The 26,275-nt window shown below is 50.3% G+C and overlaps 11 protein-coding genes across 11 annotated transcripts; 4 read left to right on the forward strand and 7 right to left on the reverse strand.

Annotated features, from left to right (window-relative positions):
- Window positions 1–165: 165 nt before the first annotated feature.
- On the forward strand, window positions 166–1,508 carry BO85DRAFT_401820 (TFIIIC subunit 6 family protein; the record flags this gene model as incomplete). The annotated part of the gene is made up of 2 exons (XM_025657170.1): window positions 166–285; window positions 365–1,508. 2 exons carry the CDS (start codon window positions 166–168, stop codon window positions 1,232–1,234), a joined length of 990 nt encoding a protein of 329 aa, XP_025513555.1. The 3' UTR covers window positions 1,235–1,508.
- A 511-nt stretch (window positions 1,509–2,019) lies between these two features.
- BO85DRAFT_78129 (uncharacterized protein) lies at window positions 2,020–3,120 on the reverse strand. The gene has a single exon (XM_025665658.1). The coding sequence runs from the start codon at window positions 2,686–2,688 to the stop codon at window positions 2,380–2,382; it is 309 nt and encodes a 102-aa protein (XP_025513556.1). The 5' UTR covers window positions 2,689–3,120; the 3' UTR covers window positions 2,020–2,379.
- A 2,505-nt stretch (window positions 3,121–5,625) lies between these two features.
- Window positions 5,626–7,335, reverse strand: BO85DRAFT_451419 (mRNA guanylyltransferase). Its single transcript, XM_025660586.1, has one exon. It carries the CDS (start codon window positions 7,121–7,123, stop codon window positions 5,894–5,896), a length of 1,230 nt encoding a protein of 409 aa, XP_025513557.1. The 5' UTR covers window positions 7,124–7,335; the 3' UTR covers window positions 5,626–5,893.
- A 210-nt stretch (window positions 7,336–7,545) lies between these two features.
- Window positions 7,546–9,161, reverse strand: BO85DRAFT_401828 (deubiquitination module subunit SGF73). The gene is made up of 2 exons (XM_025657171.1): window positions 8,270–9,161; window positions 7,546–8,212 (listed from the first exon to the last, which is right to left on the reverse strand). Exons 1-2 carry the CDS (start codon window positions 8,866–8,868, stop codon window positions 7,780–7,782), a joined length of 1,032 nt encoding a protein of 343 aa, XP_025513558.1. The 5' UTR covers window positions 8,869–9,161; the 3' UTR covers window positions 7,546–7,779.
- Window positions 9,162–9,902: 741 nt separating this feature from the next.
- BO85DRAFT_451421 (putative beta-ketoacyl synthase (Cem1)) lies at window positions 9,903–12,061 on the reverse strand. The gene is made up of 8 exons (XM_025660587.1): window positions 11,763–12,061; window positions 11,389–11,555; window positions 11,234–11,341; window positions 11,113–11,184; window positions 10,978–11,064; window positions 10,665–10,931; window positions 10,244–10,612; window positions 9,903–10,194 (listed from the first exon to the last, which is right to left on the reverse strand). The coding sequence occupies exons 1-8, from the start codon at window positions 11,812–11,814 to the stop codon at window positions 10,030–10,032; spliced, it is 1,287 nt and encodes a 428-aa protein (XP_025513559.1). The 5' UTR covers window positions 11,815–12,061; the 3' UTR covers window positions 9,903–10,029.
- A 198-nt stretch (window positions 12,062–12,259) lies between these two features.
- Window positions 12,260–13,843, forward strand: BO85DRAFT_425456 (agmatinase). Its single transcript, XM_025658077.1, has 3 exons — window positions 12,260–12,513; window positions 12,570–12,696; window positions 12,754–13,843. The coding sequence occupies exons 1-3, from the start codon at window positions 12,388–12,390 to the stop codon at window positions 13,767–13,769; spliced, it is 1,269 nt and encodes a 422-aa protein (XP_025513560.1). The 5' UTR covers window positions 12,260–12,387; the 3' UTR covers window positions 13,770–13,843.
- Window positions 13,844–14,908: 1,065 nt separating this feature from the next.
- Window positions 14,909–15,920, reverse strand: cdc42 (Rho family GTPase CDC42; the record flags this gene model as incomplete). Its single annotated transcript, XM_025663647.1, has 4 exons — window positions 14,909–14,968; window positions 15,026–15,404; window positions 15,586–15,705; window positions 15,901–15,920. The coding sequence occupies 4 exons, from the start codon at window positions 15,918–15,920 to the stop codon at window positions 14,909–14,911; spliced, it is 579 nt and encodes a 192-aa protein (XP_025513561.1).
- A 2,489-nt stretch (window positions 15,921–18,409) lies between these two features.
- Window positions 18,410–20,691, reverse strand: mirC (siderochrome-iron transporter MirC). Its single transcript, XM_025665659.1, has 5 exons — window positions 20,302–20,691; window positions 20,101–20,231; window positions 19,314–20,048; window positions 18,602–19,263; window positions 18,410–18,545 (listed from the first exon to the last, which is right to left on the reverse strand). Exons 1-5 carry the CDS (start codon window positions 20,523–20,525, stop codon window positions 18,468–18,470), a joined length of 1,830 nt encoding a protein of 609 aa, XP_025513562.1. The 5' UTR covers window positions 20,526–20,691; the 3' UTR covers window positions 18,410–18,467.
- A 1,322-nt stretch (window positions 20,692–22,013) lies between these two features.
- On the forward strand, window positions 22,014–22,851 carry BO85DRAFT_470462 (uncharacterized protein; the record flags this gene model as incomplete). The annotated part of the gene is made up of 5 exons (XM_025662398.1): window positions 22,014–22,058; window positions 22,094–22,129; window positions 22,293–22,362; window positions 22,447–22,578; window positions 22,733–22,851. 5 exons carry the CDS (start codon window positions 22,014–22,016, stop codon window positions 22,849–22,851), a joined length of 402 nt encoding a protein of 133 aa, XP_025513563.1.
- Window positions 22,852–23,133: 282 nt separating this feature from the next.
- Window positions 23,134–23,727, reverse strand: BO85DRAFT_376911 (uncharacterized protein; the record flags this gene model as incomplete). The annotated part of the gene is made up of 1 exon (XM_025656243.1): window positions 23,134–23,727. The coding sequence occupies one exon, from the start codon at window positions 23,725–23,727 to the stop codon at window positions 23,134–23,136; it is 594 nt and encodes a 197-aa protein (XP_025513564.1).
- A 582-nt stretch (window positions 23,728–24,309) lies between these two features.
- On the forward strand, window positions 24,310–26,260 carry BO85DRAFT_451427 (glycosyltransferase family 69 protein). The gene has a single exon (XM_025660588.1). The coding sequence runs from the start codon at window positions 24,633–24,635 to the stop codon at window positions 26,115–26,117; it is 1,485 nt and encodes a 494-aa protein (XP_025513565.1). The 5' UTR covers window positions 24,310–24,632; the 3' UTR covers window positions 26,118–26,260.
- Window positions 26,261–26,275: the final 15 nt, after the last annotated feature.

The raw sequence follows: 26,275 nt of genomic DNA on the forward strand, positions 1-26,275 counted from the left end.
CAACAGCTTGCAGTGGAGTGATTCACCGCCAAGTCTGGATCGTCGGGCGCCGCCGCGAATTAGTTGCCGCCCTGCCAATCAATCCAATCAGTCCTCCCAACTTGATAATTCTACCATCATCATATCACTTGAGCTGCTTGCTCACGGTTGTCGCCAGCTGCATCCATGGCCCTCCCCACTCCCTTAATGCTGGATCCAGCCATGCTGGCCGATTCCAGTCTGGTCCACCCCGAAGACCATGATGATTCCGAATATGAATACGAATATCATCCCACCGAAACAGAAGTTCGTCCTCACCTTGGCAGTCTAGCTCCCATGCTGCCTTGGTTGTGATGCTGACAAGTCCCCATCTCACCATCACTAGACTGTCTATCTGACTCTCGACCTCACCTCCCTCCACGGTCCCATCCGGCCCCCTCGTCGCCGACAACCACAAGATCCCTCCTCCCTCCCCACCTCCAGTCCATCCACACCTTCCCAGAATCAGAATCAAAATCATCACGATGACCAACCCGACGCTGCTCTCTCCAGCACCGAAGCGGACCCCAACAACCCCTCCATCGCCGACCGTGTTCAAATCCTAGGCCTTCACACCCCCAACCCCATCATCTCCTACCAGAACCAAATCTTCAGCGGCACCTGGGCCGACCAAATCGGCACTGAGCTACTCATTGCGCGTCCTGAAGACTCATCCTCCTCACCACCGCACGATGAAGACCCCTCCTCCTTCACTAGTAGTAGTAGTCCGGTTATCCCGCTCCGCCACACCCCGAATTACGACCTCCTCGCAGCCAACAGCGTGAAAATCCTCGGTCGCAAAGCGAATCTCATATCCAGTTCATCCTCCAACGTCTACGCCGCGGATTCTGCCGCCGCCGCCGCAGAACAACCCAGCGACAGCACCACCACCCAGGGCGGTGGTGTCATCCGCAAAAGCGCCCCGCAAACCAATCAAGCACGATTTTTAGACCGCCTTGCCAGCCTTAAACGCAGCAAAGGCGAGACCGACGCCGTGCGGACAACATTCAGCACAAAACGTATGACGAATCTGGAGGATCGGCTACGTGGTTGGGCTCGTACCGATGAACAGCTGGCACAGATTCAACGGTTAAACGAGCTGGCATTATCCGGGGATGCGAACGCCATGGCGGAGTTGGAGGGACTTTATTCACGGTTGGGCGGACAAGATGAAGAGGAAGAGATGGATGAGAATGAGGATGAGCTGGGACAATAAGAACCCTCTACTTCGTATCTCAATCTTAATCCCATAGGCTCGGTATGGCTATTATTCCTCTTGAGTGGGTTAAGCTAAGCTTAGCTACATGAGAGGGAAAGTTTCCTATCAGTGGAAATATACTTCCGCGATACGAAACCACACTGAACACTGACTAAAAAAACAGATCAATCATAGTACTTCTGAACATAATTGATCTACGATGATCCAGACCCGACCCGACCAGACCTTCGGATCGGATAGGATAGTTCACAAAAGTCAGGTAACTGAAGCAGACACGTCACGTGCCTTAGCTTGGAACATCCGATGCTCCGACCGAGATCGACCGAGGTCATGCTCAACGACACATGCGTTCGTCCCGCCGCAGAACAAGACCTTAAACTCGGGCCGGGAGAAGCTTGCTTGCCCAGCACTGATGGGTGCATTAAGTCAGGATCATCATAATCCGCGGCAAAGTTTCCACCGAACTGAATAGGGCAGTTGATGCGCGTCGTACGAACCGGTTTGCGGCGTGATGGCGTCAGCGGATTCTTTTCCTTAGGGAGCTGCAAGGTACATCCTTGATTTGATGCTGAATCTTGATTTTATCCTACTATGAGAAATCCCTGCATGTGATAGCGTCGATTTGATGCAGTATGTGGGTATACTATACTGTACTATATACACTGTACTATGAAGAATGAATGTGATCATGATGAACGAGATACCGAGCTACTACCGTGAAGACTCTCTCTCTCAATAGAACGAGTAATAGTAATGATAATAGTATACACATCTATTCCCAGTAACTTCAAACAGTAACAAATAGACAGCTAAATCAAACCCGAACACTTGAAACAAAAACAAACAAACAAAAAAAACAAGTAATCAATCACACACAATCACCAAACACCCCAATTCCCATCCATCCGACCAACCATCCATGAGAGCGATGCAATTATCCAAACCCAATACCAACAAATCAACCAACGCTAAACCCCATTCCATGAATATTCAAATGAATGTCAATGAAAGTAGTAGTAGAAATTAATCAATCAACCTCAACAGATCCCATCCACTAAGCCCCCTAATCTAGCTTCATCCATCATACTATAGTAGTAGTAGTATCATGGAAGAAGAAGAAGAAGAAGGGGAAAGGGAAAGCTTCAAGCCCAGAACCTCCTCATCTCCACAGGCGACGGAGGCGGCGGTGGCGGCAGGGGGAATTCCCACTCCAAGGGTAGTTTCCCTTCTGTGTGGTATGATGGAGAGGTGGGAGGTGTAGGAGTGGTAGTAGTATCGATGGTATGAATCGCCTTGGGGATGTGTGTTGTGGCGGAGAGGATGGCGCGGGAGATGGTATCTTGGGAGAGAGGGAGGGAGAGATGAGGTCTCCGTGTTGTAGTTGTAGTTGTTGTTGTTGTTGAGGTGGATGTGGATGTGGAGGGTGGTGTTGGACAGCGGGAGGGAGACATTTTGGTTGTTTTCCACTTTCTTAGTTTGATGTAGAGGAAGTAAAGTGAAGTTGTTGGTTGTTTTTGTAGAATGGAGGTAAGAGTAGTAGTATATGGTGATCAGGAACAGAGTTTATAAGTAGTGATGGTAGTATGTTAAGTTCCTATAGTAGTAGAATCACGTCAATGATCTGTGTCCTGCATGTGCATATGTAGAACATATATATATAAGCGAGTGGGAAGAAGCAAAGAAGAAAAGAAAAGAAAATATCATATGTGATGAATGGATGGGATGTATGCCGATATAGATCCGGAGTAAAGATATCGTGCTTTCGCTCCGAAAACCGCCGAGGTAAAATCAAAAGTAGATTGACTGGATGAATGGATCCAGTTTATTCTCTCATGAGGGTCCTTGAATCTCAATCCCTCCTCCTCTTAGCCGAGGATTATGTCCGTGTTTGATTGAGTGGTGATGATGGTGTGTTGTGCAAGGGCATAAAAAAAAAGAAAGAGGGAATAATTGGCTTACCTCTTTCTCTTTTCTTTACTATTGTCTGTATAGGCTATAGTTTGGTTGTTGGTGCTGACTGTAGTGGTGGATGGTGATGAGTTATGAAAAGTGCCTCACTTGTATGTATGAAACAAGATGTATGGGAACCAAATAACTGTCAAGTACTAAGAACCGAGTAGTACTCTGAGAGAAGGACGTTTGAAAGAAGAAGAATGGGAAGAGAAAAGCAGACAGAGCAAGAAGAAATACCCGCCTAAAATACCTTTTTTTCCTTTAGTACTACCACCACGACTCAGGTACACCTACCTACAACCCTACTAAGCAATAAATAGCTGCTACGTACTACCGAATAAAGGAGAGCGAGGAAGGGAACCTAAGGATTGGATGGAAGGATACATCCATCCATCCATCCCTTCCCGTTGCGAGGCGAAACCGAAACCAAAAAGAAAAAAAGGAACAACCGCCTCACCCTTGAACAACAACCCCCGGAGCCAGGCGGCGGCAGATGGACCCAGAAAGTCGGGTCCAGGCCAGAACCCACCACATAACTACTAAGTACTACCCCAGTTGTTTTGCTACGTCTGGGCAAGGCGGGATGGTATGGTAGGACTGAGTGGGCATGGGGCATGCTTGGACGGAAGGACGGAAAGACGGAAACTGTCCCGGGGATTGAAATGAATGGGGGATTTGACTTTGGCTGGGGAAAAGAGATCAGCCCGGAGAAAGAACAGAAACAAGACAAGACAAGACAAGACTAGAAAAAAAAAGGATGGGGAAGGGGGAGTTGGGGGTGGATTTTGGGGAAAAAAAGCAGAGATGCAGACTAGACTAGTTTACTGTTACGTGTGCAGATGTGGAGAAAACAAGGGTCAAAAAGGAACTGACTAGTAGGTCAATGGCTGGAGTTAGTTTCCAGTGGTTTTGAAAAAATGTTTCTACTTTCTACTTACTCGTTTCTCCATATTTTGGTAGATACCGTTCCTTCCCCATACCTTTTGCTAGTGATCGACTTCGGGGCAATTCAGCCTGAGTTCCGGGAAAGGCAGCGAATAATACTTAATACTAAATAGACTAGAAGCCCGAGAATACTCCATGCAGAATATCCATTTCGATCCCCATCGCATAATCCAGTAGTACTTGCTACAGTGGCGATTACTGTACAGTAGTATGGAGTAGTATGGAGTAAATGAATGGATCAGACCACGCAATCCTTCATGATCCATGATGTGATCTCTCCTCTCCTCTCGCCCCATTCCCTGGACACCTCACCTTCTAGAAAAACACCAACTAAACAGCACTGAACAAGTCCTGACAGAAAGTACGAAGCACTACTACTACTACTTTTTACCTCTTTAGATTAACCCACCAATCCTTCGATCCATCCATCCATCCCACAGGATTGCTGCCATCATTGCCATTTCACTCCGTGGCAAAAAAGAACACACACACACACTCCACAACTCCGTCCAACTCATTTCAGTAAAAGCCCTGCTACGTACTGCTAGCCAGCAAGCAAGCAGCCAGCCCCTGCTTTGTTTTACTACTACTCCCACAGCAGCTTCACCCACACCTCCCCCGGGATTCATTTACCAACCAGCCAGCTAGTCAGTCAGCCAGCCAGCCAGCCATTGCAACGTAATCACCAAATAACTTACCTCCATTCAATAACATAGTAACTATCAACCCAAACTACTCACAGGACATGGCAACTCTCCACAAATTACCCCATCCGTCCCTTCATCCATCCCTCGTACCCCGAACTCTCTTCGTGTAACACAAACAATAATCCCCAAGAAAGAAAGAAAGCAAGTAAAGTAAAACTATACGAGATACATACATACAGATACTCCGAATCTTGAAGCATCATGCTACATACTACTCACAAATAAGCTCGACCCAACCCACTGGTCAAGTAACTCCGAATGGGAAAATAAATGAAATAAATGGATGGATGAACCATTTCCCACTCCTACTTATGTCCACACTAAAAATAAATTACGTACAATCCAGTAGTTCATGGGAGTTGCATGATCGGCTACATGTACTGTATGCCTTTTTTCTCCACATTCCAATCCGAGCTTGCGAGGCTCTGTGCGTTTTTGTTTGTTGGCGGGATACGTAGTGAAGTATGGGGTAACTGAAGTAGCCTGCATGATTCTTTGGGGGAAATGGGCAGCAGCAGCTATGTATAGTTCTTACTAGTATATTCCATACATACTGTGTACTTAGGTGGAATCATGTGGATGTTAGTTAGCTGCGCCAGGTTGCAGTGGCTTGGTGTAGTGACTTGGTGGAATTCTTCAGATACCCCTTATGTAGTACTCTGTAGTATACTAGGACTAGTAGTAACTTATGTAAGAGATTTCGAGATCTCTTTCGTCTGAGGGCGCAGTATTTATGATGATGATAGTGGATGGAGGGTATTAGTTGCAGCTTGGGCTATTTCGATATCCCTTTTGGAAATAGCTCTACACATAGTACTCTTCGTAGCCAGGCAAACCTTCTAAAGTAAAGATTGCATTGCATTATACAAAACCCGCCCAGCCCGTTTTAGCCATAATCCTCTCTTGCCCATCTCGCATTATCTATACACAGTTACAATCATCACCCCCCCAGCAAATGAGATGAGACATCCCCATCACCAACCAACCAACGCCAAACGCCTCGCAAACCGAATCAGTCAAAGCATCACCCCTTGGTAGCATCATAATTCCCCTAGTCCTCAAACTTCCGCTTCACCCCGTTACTCCCATTAACCTGCGCCGTACTACCGGGTCTTCCCCGCTCCGACATCTGCGCCTGTCGCTTCTTCCACGCCGTCTTGATCGCAGGAGCCACCCGAATCAGATCCTCCTCCGTCACCCGGTCCTGAATACTCTCTAGCACCTTCTCCACCGTCGAGATATGATTCGCATCCGCCTTATCATCCCGAATGCGATGGAACCGCCAGCGCCCCTGCTCATCCTGAGCGCACTCCACAATCGCATCATCCAACGGCTGCTGCAGCGCCTTCATGTTCTCCCACTCCTCCGGCGAGACATACATCTCTCCGAAGGGGCGGTACTCATTCGAATTGAGCATAACAAACAGATGAAAGATAGGCAAGGCATCATAATCGTAATACGGTTCCGTAACACCATCGGCCTCATCATCCGAATCCGGTTCCAGCAGGGGAAACTCCAAGCGCATTCGAAAATCGATAGTATTCTCACTGGGCGGCTTCCACTTGAGGATATGTTCATCCGTACCGATGCGATAGGGAGTACTCCGACAAGTAAAAATCAAGCCATCATTGCCATGAATCTTCTTCACCTTGGGGATAATATCCCGAAACATCATCTCAATGCCGTAACTAAACTGCGTCGATTTATCCTCCACGGCAAAGATCCGATGTTGCTTCTCCTCGGGAAACCGATCATACAGCGCATTATACGGCTTGAGCACCTTTTCCTTGAAGTACGCGAGCCGTTTATCCAGCGTCCGATGCATCAAACTCTGCCCATCGAGCACCAAGCAGTCAAACACAAGGTACTTGAGCTGCTGCGTGCCATCCTCGTAGGTATCATTGACCAGCTCACCGTCGACCAGCGTATCGACATGGAAGCGCTGAAACGTGTCATCGTCCGGTAAAGGGAAGTGCAAGCCCGGGACGTAGCGGTAGTCGTTTTTGCGATCAATCAAGTAGTGGATTTCAGGAGTGTCGGAATCCGGTTCGCCCCGCGCAAAGTACATCAAACATCGAATTCCGTCCGTCTTCTCGCACACGTAGTAATCTTCTCGTTGGAGCTCGGTTAGATGCCGTGTCGAGAAACTGACGGGTTGCGCGCCGGGGAAGTTGAGATTATTGCGGCCGAGGAGGGTGGCAACTTCGCGACGGAATTGGTCGGCGAGTTCGGGGTCTGCTTTGATGCCGACGGCATCGAGATCGGGGACTGAGTTGCTCATTGTGGTCGGACTGAATATTTCTGTATGGAAGGGAGGGGGAGGAGTGGGTGAGGTTATGAGGAATAATGGTCTGGAGAAATGGTGGTCACGCTGGTGGTTAGAGCTTCTCGCCCGCAGGCGCAAGGCGCAAAAGGTGCTCAGCAGTAGGTGGGTAGAAGGAGAATTATATAGGGGAGTGGTGGTGGTGAGTTGGCGTTCGTTGGGAAAAGTGAGAGCAGGCGCATCGAGGCAACGAAGGTAGCTTTGACTCCCATCTGCGGAGGTTCGGAGATACTCGGTGGCCTGAGGCATCACGTTGCCGTTCTTGTCGCCTGACAATGCGATACCACGGTGGAGAATGGCGTTTTTATTGATTTCATGCAAGCAACAGTAAATGTCGTAGGCTGCGCATTGATGTACTACAACAGCCATGGAGAAAAGTCTTAGCATGCAGAATGAATTGCATTCTATCAATACGGCCAAAGAAGCACCGACTTAATTTACAATAATGCACGCCAGCAAGACTGAGCGCGGGGTATCTTATCAAATAGCAAACCAAAAGACCCAAAACCCTTCCAGAAACGCCATCAAGCATCGCCCAAACTCCCTGCCCATAAGCGAGCTATATGTATATCCAATCCTGGGAGCCTTTCATCACTCGTTACCCAGCGAGAGCTCTACGAGCTAGCCGCCACAGGCACCTGCTTGGCTTCAGGTGCCGGTGTCTTCGCACCAGCATCTGTCGCATTTTCCTGCGTTTCTGCCGGCTCCGGCTCATCCACAACCATAGGCTCGGGCACTGACACCTCCTCTACAGGGGTGAACAGGCTGCCGCCATCCGGAAACGGAGAGGAGAGAGTATCTCCTGTCGAGAAGAGCCCACCACCGCGTGAGCCACCCAATGCATGGGACAGCATCTCCTTGATCCGCACATATTGGTACTTCTTCTTCGTCGAGATCAATGTATGAGTCACCATCGGGTATGGATGAGAGCGAGAAATGGCCGCCATGACAGTATCTTTCTCTTCATCCGAGTCAACGGGCCCATTATTATCCAAATCATCTTGTAGCGGAGCATTCGCATCGATAGCAGCCTCTGTAGAAACCAGCATTAGCATTGTCCGACCCAGCCCACACTCGGGCACCATAAGCCACAAAAACCACTTACTCTGCTGCCTTGCCTGGTTCTTCTTCTGATATGCCTGCAACAGCATATCATACGGCAACGAACGCCCCGGAACAGCTCTCTTCGCGCCCATCGAGTGACTCTTACAAGTCAACGACCTAGCGCACTGCGCACCATTCGGCAAAGTAACACCACACTGCTTCTCAACATCAACAGGGCCCTTCGGTTTAGGCACCTTCGGTTTGGGCTCCTCCTTCTTTTTCTTCTTCTTCGGCTCCTTATCCTTATCATCCTCACCGGCCTCCGTCTTGCGCTTCTTCCCCTTTTTCGTCCCATCCTCCGCCATTCCCTTAACAGCGGACTTCTTCGCGCTCTTCTGACCCTTCATCGAATCTTCACCACCCTCACCCTTCTCACCAGCACCGACATCTTCATCACCATCCTTATCCCCCTTCTCCTTTGCGCGATTCGCCGCATCCCGGGCCTCCTTCTTCTTCCTGGCCTTCTCCTGCTTCGCACGAATACAACCCCGAATATGTTCCACCGCATTCTGCTTCAACACCGGCCTCTTGCACGTCTTACAGATGACCGTCTCGAGATGATCCTCTTCGCGGGGCTTCCCGGTCGGGAACGCAGCCATAGTCTTTTCATCGATATCGGGTAATATAGGCGACGAGGAACCGGGGGATTCAGGCACTATAAACTCGCAACAACTTCCATCAGCATACCACCACTAAACCCCCATCCCCAGACCAAGGGGAAGGGAACAGAGGGATATAACAAACCATCACCCTTCTTCTTCCCGGACTTAGCATTCGCCGCCGACTTCTTCAACTTAATCTTCCCAGGTTTGGTATCCTTCTCGGCATACTTATACCCCGACGCATCGACCAGACTCCCCGCCGGGGTAGAAGAGGCAGAGGACGCTACAACACCAATATTAGCATGATTCGTAAATATAACAGCGTGTATCTTCGTGGATTTCCCCTAAATCATCATTGCGTGGTGGGATTATCGGGAGGGGAGAGGGGGGGGAGGGTGCCTATAACGGACCTCTGCCGCCGGTAGCAGTAGCCATGATTATAAAACGAAACGACCGACCACCCACACACGCGCGCGCGCTTTCTCTCTCGACCGTCGGAATTCAAGGAGCGATATCGTCAAGGAAAATAGAATAACAGGATAGGATGGGATTGGAATTAAAGCTATGTATCTAGCTCCGACCGCGAGGGGAAAGGGGGACGGTGACGTTGCTGGGGGAGGTGCGGTATCTTAGTTGGTCGAGGCTTGCGCTGAGCACACTCTCACTCTCTCTCTCTCACAGTCCGGGGCGCTCCGCATTTGAGGAGGTCACGTGGGTGGTTAGTTAAGTGGCCGTCGGATGGAGGGGGTTTGAACGTCTGGGTTATTGGTGTGAAATAGATTCGCCTGGAGATGTTATTGGGAATGATGGATGAAGGTTTAGTGAGAGTTATTTGGGGTATTGTGGTCGCTGTGTTTCGGTTGATTCCTTTGTTGTGTTGGAGGCTGCGGTGAGTGGATCATGCGTAAGGAGGGATGATGGATGGGTTCAAGTCCGCTTACTTGAAGACCAACACAACTATTCTTCATGATGGTGTTGAGTGAGAAAAAAACCCTCTTACATGCCTGATTATGTGAAATGGCTGTCACTGACCACGTTGGCCAGTCAAACGTGTTACTTTAATATGACTGGCAGTTACATCCGCCTTGTGGTACATGTTTATTGATACAATGCAATGCAATATGCAAACCCGCCAATATCATATGATATACAATCCGCCTACCCTGCATGCTTCGAGAAGCACAAACTACTGTTCGTTCCCCCAAATCCAAAACTGTTCGTCAAAGCCACGTCAATGGTGCGCTCCTGAGCCTGTTTCGGGGCATAGTTGCAGTCAAACCCATCAGCCAACCGCTCCAGATTGATGGTAGGTGGCATCACATTCTAAACTCGACGTTAGCAGTGTTATGTATTGTTTACCAAGGTCGCTCACCTCGTTAACGGCGAGAATCGAGAACAATGCTTCAATGGCGCCCGCACCACCGAGCAAATGGCCGACGGCTCCTTTGGTGCTACTAATGTTAACCTCCGTCGCCCGTTGCTTTCCTCCCGGTCCCAGGAGCAAGGACTTGATGGCAGCGTTCTCTGCTGCATCTCCGACCACAGTCGAAGTGGCATGCGCATTGACATAGTCGACTGCGGAAGGTGGGAGTCCAGCGTTTTTTAGAGCTTTCCTCATGGCTAGGAATGCACCTTCGCCGTTCTCTTTAGGTGCTGTCATATGGTGTGCATCACCAGAACAGCCGTAGCCTCTCAATTCGGCATAAATTCGAGCTCCTCTTGCTTTTGCGTGTTGGAGTTCCTGACAACAGATTAGAAAGATTCCATCGGTAAGCGTCTGTTATGGATAATACCTCCAAGACCAACATTGCCGCGCCTTCACCGACCACAAAACCTTCACGATCCGCGTCAAACGGTCTTGATGCTTTTTCAGGTGAATCATTAAAGCTCGTAGCCAAACTGCGGGCCCGAGCAAAGCCTCCGACAGCTAGTGGATGAATACAAGACTCTGCTCCGCCGGCCAGCATCACATCTGCATCACCGAACGCAATGAAGCGGGCAGCATCACCTATGGAATGAGCCCCAGTTGTACAGGCTGTTGTTGCTGAGTGATTTGGACCCTATATCATTAGCAGTGGAAGATCAGGGGCAAGGAAGTGCTCTTACCATAAATCCATACTTCATGGAGATGTGTCCAGCCCCGAGATTGATCAGAAGCTTCGGTACGAACAAAGGCGATACTCTACGGTAGCCCTATGACTTGTGAGCATGGTAAATGGATGATAGACATGTTGTACTGACCCCCTTGTCATATGCAACAACTGTGTCGTAAATCTCATCAAAGTTGCCAATGCCTGATCCAAGGCAGACTCCCTGGCATAGAGTTAGGGATATGATGTGGAAAAGCACCGACAATACATACAGTAGCTTCTTGTTGCTCAAAATCTGTAGGCTTCCAGCCCGAGTCTTCGAGAGCCTCTTCTGACGCAGCCATGGCATACTGAGCGAACCGAGCCATCTTGCGCTCCTCCTGCAGGACATCAGTTACAATCCTAATAAGCATTCTAGTATGCCTACATCTCGACTTAACCACTCCGAAGCCGTCCAACATCCATCCTTTCGTGCACCTTGCGGCACCACTGCTGCGATCTGACATGGCAGATCTGCAAACCTGGTATCGCGATGGTTGACATTGATGATGCCACAGTGACCATCCAGGAGACGTTTCCAAGTACGACGGAAACCTACGAGAAATTACTTAGCAAATATAGCAAGAGCATTGATCGTGTACAGTTGCCTTCCTGGGCATAGATATGAGGTAGTGCAAGACCTTCCCTTTCCGGAAGAGTGGAAGTGGAGACGCTGGGGACCGAAAAAAAAAAGATGGTAGAACCACGGCCATGACGAGGTTGTTTGGGACATGCTTAATTGCGCACGGAGGCATCACTCACCTACTCCTAGAGGTGTCACTGCTCCAAGACCAGTCACGACAACACGACGCATGGCATTCTGGGGAGACACGGTACGTGATTACTATGGTCGAGGTATTTCACGTTTAGTCTCGCTGCGGGTGGTTGGTCTCCGCAGACTGCAGACGGAATGCTGGTCCAAACTCCCGCGACACTATACCGATGTTGGGGAAAAGCGGGAGAGACTAGAATGAATGGATGGAAGAAGATGGAAGAGATGAAGTGGTGAAGCTCAACGCAGCCAATGGACGAGGCGAGAAATGGGGGTCAAGGGTGTTCCTTCCGCATTGAGATGATGAAGAAGTTGACCAAAAAGGGAAGGTCCGCACGACGTCAGTGACGCCAGGCATAAAGGCATCAATATTTCCCTTTACGGCCATATCCTGGCCAATGAGGGTCAATCTCCGTATCGATAAGAGATAGAGGCCCATCATCCCCAGTGGCCATTATTATTACTATTCTATTCATGGCATGTATTTTTTATGTCAACGCAACTACCACCGCTATTTAGTCCTCTCCGATTGCTGCTCCGAATTTCCCCTCCTTTCTTTTCTTCCCTATCTCTCTTACACCCCCAATACCCTCGAGTGAGGTCCTTAATCTCGCCATGAAATCCCTCACTTGGGCTGCTTGCCTGGCACTGGCTGGTACAGCCTTTGCCCACGCTCACCATGATCACGAAGAGGTGCCAGAGCATGTGCGCGAGGAGTTGCTGAGGAAATGGGACCAGGAGGTAGGCGCTCCAATCCCAGCAGTATATTTCGCACTCACACTCACACACCATTCCAGTTCACCTTCTCCGGCATTGCCAGCTTTGCCCACCTAAAGCCAGTCAAATGCCTGATCGAACCCGACGAACGGTACGACATCGCCGTCATCGGCGCCCCCTTCGACACGGCAGTCAGCTACAGACCAGGTAAGACACCCAATAACCTCACAGTCTGCCCCCCCAAACTCACTAACACCCCTTCAGGCGCTCGCTTTGGTCCGCGCTCCATCCGGGCAGCTAGCGCCCGCCAAATGGCCGGCACGAGCTACAACACCCGAGCGGGAATCAACCCCTACGCCTCATGGGCGACAGTCAAAGACTGCGGCGACATCCCGATCACCCCGTTTGACAATGGCGTTGCGGAGCGCCAGATGTACGAAGCCTTCCTGGAACTGGGCTCTCGCCCGGCCCTGACCACCGCCTCCTCCAAGTACGGCACGAAGGGCATCTCGGCGGGCAAATCGAAGCTCGTCACATTGGGAGGCGACCACAGTGTCGCACTACCAGCCCTGCGCGCACTGTACCAAATCTACCAGAAGCCCATCACGGTGCTTCACTTCGACGCGCACCTGGACACCTGGAACCCCGTGCGCTACTCAGCCTACTGGACCTCCGAACAAGCGCACTTCAACCACGGTAGTTTCTTCCACAAAGCCAGCCGCGAAGGATTGATCTGCAACTCGACCTCCGCGCACGCTGGTCTCCGCACGCGTTTGACCGGCGTCGACGACAGCGACTACACCAACCCGGGTCCGGAGCAGGGATTCATGCGCATCCACGCCGACGACATCGACGACCTCGGACCCATGGGCATCGTGAACCGCATCATCGAGCGCATCGGTCTGGACTCCGACCAGCCTGTCTACCTGTCCGTCGACATTGATGTCCTGGACCCCGCCACTGCGCCCGGAACTGGTACCCCCGAGCCTGGTGGCTGGACGACCCGCGAGTTCATTCGCATCCTGCGCGGCATTGAGAAGCTGAACATTGTTGGCGCCGATATCGTCGAGGTGTCTCCTAGCTATGATAACAAGGGCGAGACTACGGCCTTGGCGGCTGCGCAGGTGGCGTTTGAGATTATCACTAGCATGGTTAAGGCTGGTGCGGGTGAAGAGTTGGGTGGATGGTATGGACGGAAGGTGATGCCGGTTGAGGAGACTGTTGTTGAGGAGGCAGCAGAGGAAGCTGTGGAGAAGAAGGAGGCCAAGGATGAGTTGTAAATGAGATATACGATATGAAGTTATGTGAATGTATGTATGTATGTATGTATAATGAACGAGTTGAGTTACTAGTCAAGCCCTGATGCAGGTACATCGTGAAACACATAACATACTCCTAAGTCTAATAAGTCTAAGTAATCTTACTGTAAGCTCAATCAACTCATCGAATAGGTAAATAACTCCATATCAGCAAATACTAGATACTATATAGACGAGACTAATCAATTAACTACTACCTCACGAACCAGCAACAACAACAACAACCACCACCACAACATCTAACCATAATATATAAAGGGGTGGGTAACTTGGTCATCACTATTGTATCTGTTATCTAGTCCAGGCTTTGAAGACAATGAGCAAAGAAAAGGAAAAAGAAAAATAAAGGGCTGCAGCTCGGGAGAACAAATTGCACAGCAAATTTGGGACGGGTGGGATCGGCATGATAACAGATCGCAGAGTATGAGGGACATCAAAGAAAAGAAGATAGAAAAAAAGAAAAAGAGAAAAGAAAAACCATCAGCCAGCCAAAACAAGACGCCTCGACTTCCAACGCCGATAGAGACGATGAGAGGTTCGAAAGGGAGTAAAGGAGGATTTGTTTGAGGAAAAGAAAAGGTGGGTGTGTTGTGGGGTTGTGGAAACGTGTTGGTAAAAGGTGAAAAGGGGGGTAGTTTAGGGAGGAGTTGACAGTGGGGAGAAAAGGTGGAGGGAACACAGTGAGGGGATAATGAAGGTCGGAGGATCAAGAAACGACGCTGGCCAGGTAAGACGAGACGAAAGTCAGGAGACAAGAGGTTCCGATAGAATGAGGAAGAGCTCTCGATGGCAGGTCTGCTTGAGGTAGACAAGGCTCAGCAGCGCAGAGACAACCGAGCGAAGAGGGAAGAGCACACTTGGGTGTTACGGGTTGTAAGATGTGTATTCACTCAAGAATCAGTGAACGAACACAGAATGTCAAGTCAGACGTCGGTCGAAGAAGCCAGCCACCTTTGTACGAAAGAATCCCCAAAACTCCATATTGCATAGATAAAGCACATTCAGTCTCCCAAAATCATACGACGTGTCTGCGATGCATCAATGACAGGCCTGGAACCCTCCGGAGCGTACGGGCCTGCCCTGTAAGATCCCGGGATCAATTACAGCAGGACGCACTTCTTCGACTTCTTGGGAGCAGGCTCGAGCGCGGCAACAATGGCCTAGAATAAAGATGTGTGAGTAGATGCGACGATGCAGGGATGTGGCGCGACACTAACCTCATCAAAAACGTCCTTGAGCTTGTACTGCGTGAGAGCAGAACACTCGACGTATTTCACTGCGCCCAGCTCCTTGGCCATACGGTCTCCATCTTCCTTGCGAATCGGTTGCATCTTCTGGCGGGAAAGCTTCTCGCGGACCGCGGGATCGTCGCGAAGATCGGTTTGGGTGCCCACGATCAGGCAGGGGACACCGGGGCAGTGGTGGTGCACCTCGGGGAACCACTTTTCGCGTACGTTCTCAAAGGAGGCAGGCGAAGTGACCGAAAAGCAAACGAGGAAGACATCCGTCTGAGGGTACGAAAGAGGACGGAGACGATCGTAATCCTCCTGACCAGCAGTATCGAACAGTCCCAGGGTGTAGGGCTCATCGCCAATCCTATTGCGCAACGGGGGTTCGAGTCAGTTACAGATTCCGATATTTGTCCACAGACGCCATCGCATTTGTCAAGCCAGCGACATCGGGGGCACCAATAACGCTATTGCGAGCGTGATATAGCGCATTACGACAGACTCCCGATATGCAAACCATGTCTCAAGATAGGGGATCCCTAACTTACATGACCGTGACGGCATAGTTATCGAACACCGTGGGAACATATTCGGAAGGGAACTTGTTCGTCGTGTAGGAGATCAAAAGGCAGGTCTTGCCAACGGCACCGTCACCGACGACAACACATCTGCGACGAAAGTCAAAACCATGGTTAGCCACTTGCCGCTCGAAGAAAGGATGAATGTATCGGTTTGCACGGAGAAAGGAGAGGGAGAAGCAGGATAGAGGAGGGTTCGAATGGGGGGAGGGGAAAGAGAGGAGGAGGGGGGGAAAAAGTGATTGCGGAGAGAAAGGGATAAAGATGATGAAGAGAACAACGCACTTAATTGTTGCCACGACCATGTTGTAAACTTTGAAGAACCGTGAAGTTTGCGGGAGAGGAGGTGCAGAGAATCACGGAAGGTCGTCTGTCGGATGCCGAAAGGAGAGCAGGGACAGGAGAAGCAGGAGATGCGGTGAACCAGGGGGGGTGGAGGGAGGAGACGAGTGAGGGGGGAAGACCGATTGGGTGTTGAGAGAGAGAGGGGGGGAGAGAGTGAGTGAGTGAGTGAGTGAGGAGGAAGTGGAAGACAACGAGAAGGTGAGGCGGCTAAGATGGAGAGGACAGACGCGGTTGATGGGCGAGGCCGTCTGGATTCACGGATGGGGAGGTGGTGTGCGGTGAATGTCGACGGTGAGAGAGAGGGATGGTTGGTGAGGAAGCCAGCCAATGTGGGAGGGAGGAGGCAGTAGGCGGAGGACGGAGACGATACCTTACTAGTAGTAAGGAGAGGAAGGAAAAGAAGCTGCTGCTACTTTTCTGCTTTCTGCTGTTGCTGCTGCTGCTGCTGCTTTGCTGCTTTGGCTTGCAAATGGGGCAACCCGCACCGCACCGTTACTTAGTTAGCTCCTGGTTTAGTTATCTCTCGTTAGCAGGTTCTTTTTTATCGCCCGCCTTTTTTTTTTCTTTTCACACCTCTGACAACAATTTCTCTTTCTGATGGTTGCAAGTTGCGCCACCGTTTGAAGTAATTTACCCTGGGCTGCTGATGAAACTCCCAAAGGAAAAGACTTCCTCATTCCACCCCCCCGTCACGCTCTTTTTCTTTACCCACTGAACGGCCAGATGAAAAAGCAACACAACGGCGATCCACAACCTAAGATAAGAGACAACTCACAGAGATCGGACTAAGGCCAATATGACGGCAACCTAGATAAACCACCCCCTTTTATTCTATCCTGTCGCGATCCTTCTCTCTTTCGTAATCTTTCTTCCTCTAGAATTTCGATCGTCTTGTCTTCCGCAATGATAGCGTGATGCCGAGGAAGCGCAAAGAGATGAGATGTGATGAGATGATGGTGGTGGTAGTAAATAATACCAGACCGAGGAAGAGAGGGTGGAGGAAGGAGGAGAGCCAAGTCAAGTCATCCAACACCCAAAAGCAATTAAAAACCGCAACTTGATCGGATCCGATCGATAGAATAAGACGAAACAGAGCCGTGGTAGAAAAAAATGACGAGAGTAAATAAAACCGATGATGAAGAAAGGAATAAAGAGAAAGAAGGGAAGAAAAGCGAGGCCTACTCTTTCAGTCCATAACAGTTACTACTTAACTGCCTACTTACTTACTACTTACGAACTCCTACAATAACCGACCATGCTCCATCAAAAGCAAAACCATCAATCTCATCACACACTCTCTCCGGGCCCTAGGCTTGCCTCGGAAGTCAGGCTGGTTGTCTGTTCAGTGTAAGGTAAGGCTAAGGCAGGCAGGCAGTAATGATCCTAAGGCTCAGGCGAAAGTAAAGTAGTAAAGTTGAGTAAGGTTAGGTAACACCTCCAGTTGGGTAAGGAATCAATCATAATTTCGCCATGAATCCCGTCACACTGAGCATCAGATGCTGAGCCAATCAATCTGGCTTGCCCAGACGGTCGCACTGACTGCGCCTGTCCTAGCTTGATTCGCTACGCGCCCAAGGAGGAACAACCTAGCAGTTAGTGAAGCTAGTAGTCAGTAGGCAGTAGCAAGTAGTTAGCAGTGATTGTGATCAACTGCCACCACCCCCGAGGGTGTCATCGACGAGGGTAGGTAACAATGAGGCCAGGGTCAGGGCTATGCCATGCCATGCCATGCCATCCCAACCTCGCACGGGGCTGGTTGGACAGCACCGACCGCCCTCTTCTTCATCTCGTCTATCTAGTAGTGGCTTTGTACTACTTCCTAGACTAGATATTCAGCTTTGCAAACGCCCAGACCGACCCCAATAAAACGCCCCCGCGCTAAGTTTCATGACGGGGCCCAGATTCCACCCTGGGGATCGATACATATCAATCTGCTTTCCCTTCTTCATTCCCACCCCCCCGTCCGATCCTCAGCGCTATTATCGTCGCACCACTACAGCAATCAATCAGAACCTACAGAAAACAAGGCGCAGAAGTAAAACTCCAATCAAAAAGTACCAATGCTTGCTATATATATATAACGTGACCCATAAATCATCTAGTCTAGTCGTAACATCTATAATATCATCCCGCAGGATCATCCACTGCCGGCCGTTCTCGCCGTTGCAGCTTGAGTTTCATGGCGCAAGCCATCAAGGAGAATCCAGAACGCCAAGTGAATGCTCGCACAAACGGCACTGTCGGCCTCAATCCAAAAGCATGAAAAGAAATGGCAACCAATCAATCATCGAAGTATATAGTTTGGATTGTACACAGTCCATTTTTGGATCCCCAAGTCATGGGGGCTTTTCACACCGCCTTCTCTATCCCATGCGGGTTTGCGACGGTTGACAGCAGGCGGAATAATAATAGAGTGCCCTTGCAATCTAACCGGGATGCTCTCCCTGTATGTGTCTGTACAATATGGCAGATTCAAGCGAAGGGTACATGAACGCCAATGCGGTCTATCAGGTTCGTTTCGCACGCCCCTCAGGCTCAGCCTCATCTTCAACTGGGATCGGCTCGTGGTCGGATGACTCGCTCATCTACTCCATCGTTAATCAATTGGTTCAACATCAATGCCATCTTCACAAGCACATACCTTATCCAGTTTGTAATTCGTCATCAGTAGACTGAGCGGGATCAGCGGAATCGTGACAACGAACGCCAACACCAGGAGCTTGTTCATGGTCTCCTGGTATGCGCGATTGATCGCTACCCGGACGGGGGAGCCCATCGGGTAAGACAATGCCTTGGTCAACTTCCCGAAGATTTCACCCGCATCGGATTTGAACTCGTCAGGGAGGTAGAGTTGCAGCTTTCTCGGAATATGATGTGTCCAAACGGCTCCTGATATGGCTGCTCCAACGGCCCCACCCATCTCCATAGAAGTCAAAAACATTGCCGTCGCTGCAGCAACTTCTTGGTGGCTAGCAGAGGCCTGAACGCCCAACTGCACTGGAACATTGAGGAGCCCGCCGCCCATGCCAACGATAATCTGCGTCCCCAAGATCTGCGCCGGTGAGCTTCCTTCCTTACGGTAGAGCAACATCAACAGAATTCCACCGATGTAGATGACGCAACCGCAGGTGACATAGATCCGGTACCGGCGCGTATATTTAATGAGCAATGACACGACGAAGGCTGCAATAGTCGACGTGAATGCAAAGGTTTGGGTCACACGGCCAGCCGTGGCAACATCATAATCCTGAACAACCTGCAGGTAAGAATAAAGGTAAGGTTGAACCGAGAAATAGAATGCCACTAAGACACATTAGCAGAGTGCTTAAATTGGTGGAACAGTGTGATCTTACTGAAGTAGAAGAAGGCCAGAGTACACCCTGCGAGCGCTGTTCGGTCCTTGAGTAGATGCAAGGACAACAGAGGCTTGGGAGCCAGTTTCTTTGAGGTTTCCCAGGCGGGAAGCGCAAAAAGGCAGAGAATGCCAATCACAATCATCGCGATGATGCTGCCATTCTTCCATCCATTCTTGGCGTTGGAAGCAAGCGTAAGAGGGACCAAAATCAAGGTCACCGCTGTTGAGAGCAAGATCAGACCGAACATGTCAAGATCGTACCAAGTGTGGCGGATAATTGAAAGGAGGCCTCGTCGATGAGAGTGTCTAGGCTTGATCAAGTTCAGTCTTCGAGCCTTGCGTTGGTTGAACAATAGCGAAAGTGCCAACGGAAGAAACGAGGCAGGTAGGAGGATCGACCACATTCCATAACCCCATCGCCAGGATGTATGCTGAAGCACTGCATTTGCAATAGTCGGGCCAATCCAGACCGTGACCAAGAATGGAAGCTCTGGTAGAAGCGCCAGGAGCGCACGGTTCAATAGGCTGCTGCTGTCAGCAATAAAGACCTGTTGAAGTATCTGCAAGCCGGTAGATCCGGCAGAGTAGAAAATCTGCGCGGAGGCATATGTCTGAACGTTGGTCGACGCAGCCATTTGGATGTATCCTAGAACGTATATGAGGATGCTGACACAGAACGCTTCGAACCGACCGAAGACGTCGGCTACCTTAGCCATAGGAGGCTTGATAACAGCTACGAGGGTCAGCAGAGAATAAAATTAACCCCAAGGGAAAAATATACTCACCGTTCACCACATTTTGAACAACGAGAACCGTAGAGATAAGGGAGTGCTTGCTGAAAGCACTGGTAGCATAAGCCGAAAGGGACATCACGGTTTGGCTTTCGAGCGAGGTACAAAAAGCCATGAGGAAGATGCTTCAACACCATTAGCAACCACGAAGGATCTTGAGAGCAGACACCAATCCTGATGATTTACGAGGCTTACCTGACATATGCTATAATCAACGACCGTGTTGTCCATGTCAGATTGATCGCTTCAATCTTCCGAACACCCTCCTGAACCGAATCCACCGAGGATTCTACTTCACTATCATGCCCTTCAGGGTCGTATTCCGCCTGAAGGAGGCGCTCCTCCGCCTCCCTGTTGTCTTGATCCATTTGATCGAGGGTACCATATGAGACTGTTGAGCGGTGGTCGAGAAGGGGCATCGCGGCTGCGCCGTAATCGTTGATGGATGGTATCGCTGGGTAGCTATAAGATGACCAGGGTCCATTTATTGCGACAGGTCGTCAAATACTTCGTCGTGGTGAAGGTAGCAGATGAAGCGACGGTTTGAGTCCGATAGTTTCAATGTCGAAGTAGCAGGCATGAAAAGGACGGAGCAGGCTGACGATTGCAAGGCTAAGCGGACGTAAAAGGGTATCTGCGACCTGTACCAGCCAGATCCACCAAACGAAAAAGCAATACACTAGCCAACGAAGAGGGGGTATCAAAGTCTAAAGAATAAGCAGGGTAAGAAAAAAGCAAAAGACACTAGCAAGATGGAGCACCCCGAAGCCAGGTTTGGGTACCACATGCATCAGTTAGGTCACCAAATCAAGCAGCGGAATGCGCAGCACGCGTGGATCGCCAGATCTGGCGTACAGCCCGGAGAACGGAGGCCAAGGGGCTCAGCTATGAGTCTGCAAGCCCAAATCAGGCTCCCCGATATGATTCACACCACTGGACACGATCGACAGGCCGCACTTATGCAAGTCCAAGTGGGAGGCCCAGGACCTAGCCTATGGGCTAAACGCCCGTGGCCCAGAAGGGTAGTGTGGCACCCGCTGAATTGCTGCACCAGATAGTCCGAACGGAGCTGTCAATGTTTTGTTTTGTCCCACGCCAGTCGTTGGTCGAATGAGACCGAGGGGACTTTCGGATGGGCTGGATGGTTGCAAAGCTTGTGCCTCGGCCACGGGCACCCATTGACGGGGAAGGGACGGGAGTTTCTTTCGTAGACGGATAGAAGGCGGGAAATGAGGAGGATCGAGTGAGCATGTACCCCTGGGCCTTGCTGCAAAGAAGGCTTCGACTGCAGGAGTTCACTAGGGAAAAAGCGTGGTGGTGTTGGTGGGTGGGGGGAAGGATAGTGTGGCAAGGCGACCGGGATTCTGAATCCTACGCAGGCGGGCAACTGAACATCAGATATGATAAGATCACCTGGTCCGGCGGTCGGACCCGGAAAAAGGAAAGTCTGGGATAAACAATAAGATGGATTTTATATTATTCGAGTATATTACAATGTAGTTCTTGTGTTGAAGAAGATATATTAAAATAAAGAGTATGTGCAGCATCAGCATATATACTGCTGCCCTTTTTATACTGTTCCTTTTAGACCGCCTGACATTCTGCTCGTAAGAAGAATGAAGGCGCGCATCATCCACGCTTCCCCCTTGCAGGCCGAACCTGACTGATCCAACACCGTACTACTACTACTATACTATTGCACAGCGTAATATTACTACTCCATTCTCTCACATTTTTCACCCACTCTTTGAATGTCTTATGTCTTATGGAGACACAGAGTAATTGTAATCACGCCAACGAAAGAAATCAGGGATCCCGGAATTATTTGATTGCTCAGCAAAGACTCTGCGTAATCGTCAATGAGAAATCCCGGCCCCATCGCATGATTGGGGGAAGTGGCACAGCCGATGCTGGATGACTCGGGAACAACCGCTCCTGGTCATCATCCGTCGGTCACGGGGTGATGCATAGTCTCCGCAGCCTACAGTTTTACTCATTACCCCTCGAGCAACGATCATCCCGTGTGAGTAATAACAATCACCGGATCATCTGGGTAAGACCATCCTGGATAGGAGATTCGACACTTTCGAGGGGTGCGAAACTCCACAGTGAATATTGACAAGAAGGCGCGAAAGCCGCAGGAAATCCATGCGATATTTTTCTGGTCAGTCGTGTTCACGGAAGAGTCGAGCCGAACTTTAACGATCCACCCACTTACTCAAAAGGGTAAAGATATTGTATTGGGCTTCAAGTCCGGTTCGCAACCCTCCGGAATGGGTACACTGCCCACTGTACGACACCGCTGTGGTAAAGCTTAGCGTTGTTTTCTTCCTCGTATAGGTTGCACACGGAGTTTTCTTGCGGTTGGTCAAGATTCTTCTTCAAGTGCGACTACTTTTTTCATTTCTGTTCGCTTCGAGTCGGATCAGTTCATATGGGCTGCATTTCTTGCATATAGACCAGATACTCTTAGTTACCCTGCTCCCCTCTTCCACCCCCTCTTTGGATTTTAATCCCTCATCTCCAACCCAGCAGGTAGGCCATGAGCTCGGTTCTCAAGAATGTGAATATGCTGGCCATAAGTGACGCCCTATGCTGGTGTTATTTCATGTGATCTGTTTTGCAGAAATCCATGCCCCCAATAACAGCTGGCGTATTACCTATCTATGCATTCAGTCATCCATGATGGTGGTGGTCGGTGCTTCTGGGGATCGAACCAGTGACGGTAATGGAGCTGGCAGATAGCCGGATCTCAGTTATGATTGGCAAGCATTTTCAGTGACACTCGAATACTACTATCCAGCACACATCGAGGACTGCTACTACAAGCTTGCAAATTCAGCAGTACGTTTTCTTACGGTCCGGGACTGAGATTGCATTGTACCATTCTATTTCAGGTAGGGTACCTGAAATCCATCATCCGAAGTATCAACATTATAGGGACTGCCTATCGACTCAGGACAATATCTAGATGACATGACCACCATGGACATTATGCATAAGATACATTTGCACACAGGACATCCATTAATCTGACGTGTCGAGTATCAGATGGCCAAAGTTCACCACCAGGTCCTCCCCCCCTTCTTTCGAAGGCCGTGCTGCATAGAGCCCAACCCAGAGGTCTTGAACATTCGGTTCCTCGAACACCCAGGTGACTTCCCGAAGAGGGGATTTCTGGATGCCTTCCACAAGATAAATCCACAGGCTATTGTCTGACTCTCGGACCAGCTCTAGTGTCGCCGCTCCACCTCCTGACGGGACAGGCTGCAGACTCCAGTCCGCCCAGTTGTCCTTGGTGACGGTACTCAGGTGAGGTCGGCCACGGGTGAGTTCGATGCCTGTCTTGACCCATTTCCGGGTGCCCCCCGCACCGTTGAGGACAAGGATGAGCCCACCCTGGTCATAGTTTTGCTGCCAGACTGCGTTGAAGGCGACTCTGACCCGTTTGAACGACTTCAACGGAACACTCCGGTATAGAATCGGCGCAGTGAATGTGTCTGTGGATGGAGGTTTGGACCAAGCATCTGTTTGAGGGGCCGCTCTGATGGAGAATTGGGCGGGGAGGATCCCATCACCGGGTACCTTCTCGGAGGAATTGGCGAAAGTGAACTTGGTCATGATTGCCGGCTGGTTCCGTGAAGAGGACGCTTTGGCAATGTCTGTGAGATCCTCACCCCGTTAGACGGTTTCGAACTGGAAAAGGGTATTTGAGGGAGGGTATTTGGAAAGGAAGGGTAGGAATGAGATGGAGTTATTCCAAAGGAACAAAATACAAAAGGTCTTGGAAGGAGAAAGGAGAACCAGAGATAGATGATGTGAGGAAGAGCAGAGGTCTCTTGTAGCCAAAATGGCCTACGTCATATTGATTGGGGCAGCCAGCGACGCCATACTAGTAGTAGACACTCCGAGCTAAAGCCAGCATCCGGATTGACCTGGGCCACATGTACTCGAATAGGTATGCGGTCGCAGGGAGATCCTCACCGTCTGCGGTACAGGGTTTGGCCTATGACAGCTATGACTCTGGGTGAGTGGGGTAATCGGAGACTACGGGGCGATTAGAAGCACGACGATAAGGCCGGTCGGAAGGTAACTATGGGGCAATTGTCTGGTACTACTTACTGTTAAAAGTAGGTAGGCCTGATAGAAACCCCCCGGGGTTCCCGGCCGTTATCAGTAAACTCACTCCTCACTGGTATGGTTTTGAGACTTCTTTAGACACATCCCCCCATGTGGTCTGGGGTTCCCTGCAGGGAGTCCCTCCTCCCACAATGGCCAGTTCCACGATGGCCGGCAAAGCACGTGAGCGGGGAGACTCCTTTTCCACCGATGACATAAGCAGGCGTGCGCTCCCCTTGGTGGCAAAGGGGAAAACCCCGTGGCCTGGCGAGGCAAAACTTTGGGGAAAAGAGGATGGTTTGTTTGCCTGGTTGCTGGCCTGCCTCTGGTTTTTCAAGATCCATTGTATCCTAGGCATGGGCTGAGCAAAGTGATTGCTTCGACTTGCCTGTCAAGATCTGTTTGCCATGTCTATTGGCTACTATTATCCAGATGATTCCAGGAGAGTGCCCCTGTGGTCGCGACTCTTCTCATCAACTTATGCCGGTTATCGTCACTTGAAGCCTTCGGGGTCGAGGTACTCCGGTCGCTATCGTCGTTCTTTATTCCGCCGCATCTGCAACTATGTTTCTGCCGTTATCGGCATTATATTCCTTCTCATCGTCCTGAACTCCATATTCCGGTCCTCCTATACCCAGCCGCCGCCACATTACTTGTCGCTTCGGAATGCGGTGTCTCAGTCAACGAAATCCGGCCGAGGCAACATCCGCAATGAGAAGGTTTTCATCGCAGCGAGCTTATATGACCCTGATGGTGATCTAGCACGAGGACATTGGGGGGACAGTGTGCTTGAGCTGATCGATCTGCTCGGAGAAGACAATGTTTTCTTGAGCATCTATGAGAACGACAGCGGTCGAGATGGAGAGAGTGCGCTTCAAGATCTGGCGGATCGGGCCATGTGCCAGAAGTCCATTGTTTTCGAGCAACATCTGGACCTGGCCGGTTTACCGACAGTTGCCGTTCCCGGCGGTTCAAGGCGGATCAAACGTATCGAGTACTTGGCGGAGGTGCGGAACCGAGCTCTAAAACCGCTGGACGACCAGCCGGGAGTGCGCTACGACAAGCTGCTCTACTTGAACGACGTTGCATTCAACCCGGTGGATGCGCTCCAGCTTCTGTTCTCCACCAATGCCACGGATGATGGCGTTTCTCAATACCGGGCCGCGTGCGCCGTGGATTTCATCAACCCATTCAAATTTTATGACACTTATGCGACACGCGATCTGCAGGGCTTCGGCGTGGGCGTGCCTTTCTTCCCGTGGTTCACTAGCGCTGGGCAAGGTCAGAGCCGCCAGGACGTACTAGCTCAGAAAGATGCTGTGCGGGTGCGGAGTTGCTGGGGAGGAATGGTAGCATTCGACGCGCGGTTCTTCCAGCGCGATACAGATTTATCGGTCATGGATGTACAGCCTCAGCTGTCTGGAGAGGACAAATCACCTGCTCGGTTCCGGGCGTCACATGATACGTTCTGGGAAGCTTCTGAGTGTTGTCTTATCCATGCCGATATTCAGAAGCCTCAGCCGGACCCAGAGAAGATCACAGACACGGGGATCTATATCAATCCATATGTCCGGGTGGCGTACGACACCCGCACCCTTTCCTGGCTAGGGACTACGCGGCGGTTCGAGAAGCTGTACTCTTGGATCCATGATATTCTCAACCATTTCGTCGGCATGCCTTGGTTCAATCCTCGACGAACCGAAGTCCCCGGCCAGATATCTCAGGAGAAGGTTTGGATCCCTGATGAACATGAGGAGGGGAATGGGTCATTTCAACTCGTTGATCGGGTTGCAGGTAAAGATGGCTTTTGCGGACGCCCGGGACTCCAAGTCATCATCGAGCATCGCAAAGAGGGCCAGAAGGGATACGAGGAGATTGAAGTACCTTCATAAGGGATTTCGATCAATGTGTAGATATTCCCTGCATGCATATTGCATGGTTCTCTTTACTGTATAGGCCACGAGTTATGGGTACATAAATATCATCTATAGACGTCCATGGACATAGTGCAATCCACATATATCACATTTCGAAACAACATTGGATGGGA

Source organism: Aspergillus piperis (assembly GCF_003184755.1).
Source record: "Aspergillus piperis CBS 112811 unplaced genomic scaffold BO85scaffold_15, whole genome shotgun sequence".
Taxonomy (NCBI): domain Eukaryota; kingdom Fungi; phylum Ascomycota; class Eurotiomycetes; order Eurotiales; family Aspergillaceae; genus Aspergillus; species Aspergillus piperis.